The sequence below is a fragment of the Chiloscyllium plagiosum genome, chromosome 24 (assembly GCF_004010195.1).
Source record: "Chiloscyllium plagiosum isolate BGI_BamShark_2017 chromosome 24, ASM401019v2, whole genome shotgun sequence".
Taxonomy (NCBI): Eukaryota; Metazoa; Chordata; class Chondrichthyes; order Orectolobiformes; family Hemiscylliidae; genus Chiloscyllium; species Chiloscyllium plagiosum.
The window spans coordinates 43,281,373-43,288,200 of NC_057733.1; the positions used below are offsets into that span (position 1 = coordinate 43,281,373).

At 40.9% G+C, this 6,828-nt stretch overlaps 1 protein-coding gene across 1 annotated transcript in view; it reads left to right on the top strand.

Annotated features, from left to right (window-relative positions):
• Positions 1–6,828, top strand: part of LOC122562216 (dynein axonemal heavy chain 17-like) — a 464,703-nt gene that overhangs the window by 447,280 nt on the left and 10,595 nt on the right. The window contains exons 76-77 of the mRNA XM_043714924.1: positions 782–961; positions 5,802–5,984. Coding sequence (XP_043570859.1) covers positions 782–961; positions 5,802–5,984 — 363 coding nt within the window. The remainder of the gene's footprint in view (positions 1–781; positions 962–5,801; positions 5,985–6,828) is intronic.

A 6,828-nucleotide genomic window follows, 5' to 3' on the forward strand; every position in this document is an offset into this window, starting at 1 on the left:
TGCTCATCCACAAACTCCATCAACAAACACATAGACCTGGACCCAATATACAGGCCACTGCAGCGGACAGCTGAAACTGACAACGGGAAGCGGCAGGGACAGGCCACTATAAATGCCTGAGGAAACACCACATAAGCGCTTCACAGGAGGCTCCCAAGCACTGAGGATGTCACCTAGACAGGGGACGAAACGTTTGCAACAAAAACTTCCAGCTCGGCGAACAGAACCACAGCAACGAGCACCCGAGCTACAAATCTTCTCATAAACTTTCTATACACCTTCCTTAATAATCCAAAGCCCTTAATATTTTTACTTAACAAAAATATATCTATCTCAGATTTAATTAACAACTGATCTAGCATCAGCTGTCATTTGTGAAAGAGAGTTCCAAACATCCACCTTTGTCAAAATGCTGCCTAAGATCTCTCTGGAATGATCTGGCCCTAATTTTTAGGCTATGTCCCTTCATGCTAGAATCTTCAACCAGTGGAAATAGTTTATCTTTATCCATCCTGTCTTCTTCTGTTAATATCTTGAAGACTTCAATCTCCCCTGAAGCTTCTAAATTCCAGAAAACAGACCTAATTTGTATAATCTTTCCTCAGTACTTAACCCGTTGAAGCGGTATCACAGATAAAGTGAAGCTTAAGATTTGTTGCATTGTTGATCCATTGAATGGAATAATCCTGAGGACCCAATAGTATTATTCATTTATATTTTTAAAACAGAAGCTCAGCAACTACAGTTTTTTTTTATCATGGCAAACTACATTTCATAATAGGTTCCCTGGGATGATTTACGCTATCTCTTTGGTGAAATAATGTATGGAGGCCACATCACTGATGACTGGGATCGCAAACTATGTCGTACCTATCTAGAGGAATACATCAAAAATGAAATGCTGGATGGAGAACTTTTGCTTGCACCAGGCTTCCCTATCCCACCCAATTCTGATTACAAAGTAAGATAAGCTTCTTTAAAAAGATTCATTATTGTCATATGTTAATATCAACTGCATTTTTATGTGTTTTTTATTATGTATCTTCCTGGCAATCAGTGTTCATGAAACCTGGTAGCATTGGTCTTACATTGTATTAAATTATGTTATTTGTGATGTAATACTAATCTGAAGATCCCAGACTGGGCAAATAAAAATATAAACAAGTGTTATCCTAGAATTCAAATACAACGATGGAGCTAATTGGGTTTAGGAGTTTCAGGATCGCCCCTTTAATGACCTTGAAGTCAGTCAACAGTTTTGGAAACCTCCATTGCAGTTGTGGGAACATTGGGCAACATGGTGGCTCAGTGGTTAGCACTGCTGCCTCGCAGCACCGGGGACTCAGGTTCAATTCCAACCTCGGGCGACTGTCTGTGTGGAATTTGCACATTCTCCCCATGTCTGCATGGGTTTGCTCCGGTTTCCTCCCACAGTCCAAAGATGTACAGGTCAGGGTGAGTTAGCCATGGTAAATTGCCCATAATGATAGGTGCATGAGTAGGGTAATGGGTCTGGGTGGGTTACTCTTTGGAGGGTCAGCGTGGACTTGTTGGGCCAAAGGGCCTGTTTCCTCACTGTAGGGAATCTAATCTAAAATGTCACCTACCTTTGGACTCAGTGCATCTTACAAGTCTGTGTAGTTTTTATTTTGGACTTCAACTGGGTATGCAGGAATTCCTTAGTTCTTAGCTTGATTCCCTTCATGCTAAATCAGCCAAATCTCAGATAAAAGCAGAAAATTATGTAAATATTCAACATGTCTGGCAGTATCTGTGGAGGGAGAAACAGTTGACAGTTGCCATGATTTTTTATCAGAACTGATAAAAGTTTGAAATGTAATAGCATTTATATTGATGAAATAGGGAAGAATGAAAAGGGAATAACTATAGAGTTTAATGCTCCTGCCCATATACTTTGATATGCACATACATTGACTGATTTTCTATCTTTTTAAATGCAATAAATTACTAATCCCCATCTCTTCATTTCAATGATTATAAAATCATAAGCAATCAGGCCTCCAGTCCCCTTGGCAAAAAACTCACAAGACCAACACTACAAATGAAGGTAAAATCATGTTTCCACTCTGCTTCCTTGTAAGTGGTGGAAGGGCTTTGTGGTGGTCAGGAGCTATCTACTTAATGTCTCATTTCTGATCTGCCATTGTAGCCATTCTCTTTATATGGCTGTTCCAATTTGTTTCCAGTCAATGTTAACACCCAGGGTATTGATAGCTGGAGAGTTAGTGATGGCAATGTCATTGAATGCTAAGGGAAGATGGTTAGATTCACTCATATTGGGAATGACCATTGCCAGACACTAGTGTGATGCAATATTACGTGCAGATGTATCAGTCCAAGCTTGGATATTGTCATCATCATCAAACATCTGTACTTCCTGCCTTATAATGGAAGAAAGATTATCGATGAAGCAGTTGAAAATAGTTGGACCAAGAGGGCTAGAATATAAGAACAAAGATGTACTGCAGAAGCTGCAAAAGGTTCTGCTCAGACCATATTTGGAATATTGTGAACAGTCTTAGGATGGGATGTCCTGGCACTGAGATAAGACCATAAGATAAAGGAGCATAATTAGGCCATTCGGCCCATCGAATCTGCTCCACTGTTTGATCGACCGATATGTTTCTCAACCCCATTCTCTTGCTTTCCAGCCTTTTATCCTTGATCCCATTACCAATCAAGAACCTATCTATCTCTGTCTTAAATACATTCAATGACTTGGCCTCAGCCCTCTGCAGCAATGAGTTCCACACATTAACTATCCACTGGATGAAGAAATGCCTTCTCGTGCTAGTTCTAAAGGGCCGTTCCTTCACTCTGAGATTGTGTACTCCACTCCTAGTCTCTTCGGTGATTGAAAACATCTTCTCCACGTCCACACTATTCAGGCCTCTCAGTATTCTGTTAAGTTTCATTGAGATATCCCTCTCATCCTTATAAACTCCATTGAGTACAGACCCTAGTCTTCAACCATACTTTATATGACAAGCCCTTCATCCCAGGGATAATTCTTGCAAACCTCCTTTGGAATCCCTCCCATACCACCACATCTTTCCTTAGGTACAGGACCCAATGTTGAAATGAATGCCAACATTGTATTAGCCTTCCTACTTGCATATTAACCTTACAAGGTTAACTAGTTAACTAGTCCTTAACTAGAGTCAAGTCCCTTTGTGCTTCAGATTTACAAAGCCTTTCCCATTTTGAAAATAGTCTACGCCTCTATTCTTCCTACTAAAGTGCATAATCCTCACACTTTCCCACATTGTATTCCATATGCCACTTCTTTGTTCTCTCTCCTAGTTGTCCAAGTCCTTTTTCAGCCTCCCCGCTTCCTCAACACTACCTGTCCCTCCACCTATATTTGTGTCAAATACAGAAACAATGGCCTAGTGGTATTATTGCTGCACTGTTAATCTGGAGACTCAGGTACTGTTTTGGGGACCCAGGTTTGGATCTTGCCATGGCAGATGATGGAATTTGAACTCAGTTTAAAAATCTGGAATGAAGAGTCGAATGATGACCATGAATCCATTGCCAATTGTTAGAAATGGCCTTTAGGGAAGGAAACTGTCATCCTTACTTGGTCTGGCCTATGTGTAACCCTCCCTGACTCCAGTGATTCCTAAAAGATTGCTACCAATGCCTCTCCAATCTCCTCAGCTATTGACTTCAGAACTCTGGATCCAGGTAAGGTATCCACCTTCAGACTTTTTAGCTTTCCCATCACTTTCTCCTTAGTGATGGCCACTAGACTCACCTCTACCCCCTAACTTTTATGAAGTTCTATGATGTTACCTGTTTCTTCCACTGTGAAAAGTACCTATTCAGTTCCTCCACCATTTCTTTGTTCCCTACTGCATTTTCTCCAGCCCCATGTTCCAGTGATCCAATATCCAATCTTGCCTCTCTCTTACATTTTGTATATACAAAAAAACTCTTGCAACCTTCTTTTATATCACTAGCTAGCTTACTCTCAATTCATCTTCTCCCTGCTATTGCTTTTTTTTAACTTATCCTGTTTAGTTTGTAAAGGCTTCCCAATTCTCTGGCCTCCCACTCATCTTCACGTGTGTTTTTCTTTTGCTTTTATGCTGTCCCTGACTTCCCCTGTCAGCCATAGTTGCCTCATCTTTGCCTTCATATGTTTCTTCTGCCTGCTGTGTCTCCCAAATTACCCCCAGAAACTCCTGCCATTGTTGTTCCACAGTCTTCCCTACTCGGCTCCCCTTCCAATCAACTCTGGCCAGTTCCCACTTCATGTTTTTGTACCTTTACTCAATTGTAACAACATTACTTCTGATTCCAGCTTCTCCCTCTCAAACTGAAGGATAGTGGTCAAATCATATTATGGTCACTGACCCAATCAAGTCTGTTTTAATACACATCGCCAAATCTAGTGGGCTCTCCAACAATATGCTCCAAAAAAGCCATCTTGTAGACATTCCATAAATTCCTTGTCTTGAAATCTGCTCCCAACCTGGCTTTCCCAGTCCACCTGCATATTGAAGTCTCCCATGATTATTATAACCGTGCCTTTCTTATATGTCTTCACTATCTCTTGATTTATTTTCTTCCTCACATACTGCTAGGAGGTCTGTATAGTACTCCCATCTTGGTCTTTTTCCTTTTGCAGTTTCTCAAGTTTACCCACACAGATTCTACACCTTCTGACTCTATACCACTTCTGGCTATTGATTAATTTTATTTCTCACTATCAAGGCAACCCTGCCAACTGTCTGTCCTTTAGATATCCGAATATCTTTGAATATTTAGTTTCTAGCCCTGATCCCCTTGCAGCCACATCTCTGTGACACCAACAATATTGTACCCATCAATTTCAATCTGCGCTATATTGGTGTTATGGTTAGGCTGCTCATCCATGCTGCAGCCTCTGTACTCATCCAAACAAGCTGAGACAACATTAAGCCTATTGGAAATTTGCAGAGGCTGACACTCCCACATTCATGTCATCTCAAACTTCTTCAGCTTTGCCACTCTTCGTACTTCTTCCAAAAGGTGTTCAGATCACTAACTGGCTGAGTGGGTGGAAGGGATTGGTAAGTGATAAATAGCAGATCAAAGACCCATCTTTAAGTTCTTGCCTTGATATTTCATAGAGTCTGGAGTCAATGGTGAGAACTCCCAGGGCCACTCCTTCCTGACTGTACACCACCGTGCCACGACCTCTGGTGAATCTATCCTTTTAGTGATACAGGATATGTCCTGAAATGACGATGCCTGCGATATTGTCTGTAACGTACAATACAATGAGAATAACTATGTCAGGCTGTTAATTGACTAATCTGTGGGTCTTCCAGTTTTGGCAGAACCTCTAGTTATTAATCAGGAAAGCATTGCAATGTTGGCAATCCAGAGACACTCAACCACATTGCTGTGGGTCTAGAATCACAAATTGACAAGGGCAGCAGATGTCCTTCCCGCAGAACTTCAGTGAACCAATTAGATATTTGCAACAATGGTTTCATGTGGGCAGCAGTATTGTAGTTTTTTTTGTTAATTCTAGATTCATTAATTGAATTCCTGCTATGATGGGATTTGAACCTGAGTCTCCAGATTTACTGATTCAGTGACATTTCCACTGTGCTACCATCCCGTCGCCAATACAACCTTCCTTCAACCCACCCACCTGGTTGAGTTCCTGTTTGAGTTTTTACTCTGACTCAATTCCATCTGCTGCTGGTGGCAAAATGACCTCCAACATACTTATATTTGTCTACAAAAATAAATGGTATAAATTGCAATTTTCTTGTTTAAAGGGCTATCATGATTATGTGAATGAGATGTTGCCTCCTGAGAGCCCATACTTATATGGCCTGCACCCAAATGCAGAAATTGGATTTCTGACGGTGATTTCTGAAAAGTTGTTTCGCACAGTCCTTGAGTTGCAACCAAAAGAATCTGCTGCAGAAAGTGGTGGTGGAGTAACGAGGGAGGAAAAGGTATGATTTTTTCTGATTCTGACTTTAAGCCTAATGTACATAACTTCAGAGACATATTACAAATTTGGTTCTGATATAACGTGAAAGTCCCGTCCTTGTGTGATCTCCCATTATAAGAAAATAGGTCTGGAATCGATTATAGCCAATACAGGCAAGGAATGTTTGCGTTCCACAAATAATGGTCTAAATTTTTCAATCATGTTGAAGTCACTTTGCATTGAAAAGATGCACATTTTAGCAGAAAATGACTGTATTTTAAAAGCCATGTCCTAAAACATTACGCTTTTCATAAAAGAATTTAATTTAAAAAGGGTGGTAAAGACAAGCCAGGGAACTATAGACCGGTGAGCCTGACCTCAGTAGTGGGCAAGTTGTTGGAAGGAATCCTGAGGGACAAGGATGTACATGTATTTGGAAAGGCAAGGACTGATTAGAGACAGTCAACATAGCTTTGTGTATGGGAAATCATATCTCACAAACTTGATTGAGTTTTTTGAAGAAGTAACAAAGAGGATTGATGAGAGCACAGGACTAGATGTGATATATATGGACTTCAGTAAGGCGTTCGACAAGGTTCCCCATGGGAGACTGATTAGCAAGGTTAGATCTCACGGAATACAGGGAGAATTAGCCATTTGGATACAGAACTGGCTCAAAGGTAGAAGACAGAGGGTGGTGGTGGAGGGTTGTTTTTCAGACGGAGGACTGTGACCAGTGGAGTGCCACAAGGATTGGTGCTGGGCCCTCTACTTTTTGTCATTTACATAAATGATTTGGATGCGAGCATAAGAGGTACAGTTAGTAAGTTTGCAGATGACACCAAAATTGGAGGTGTAGTGGACAG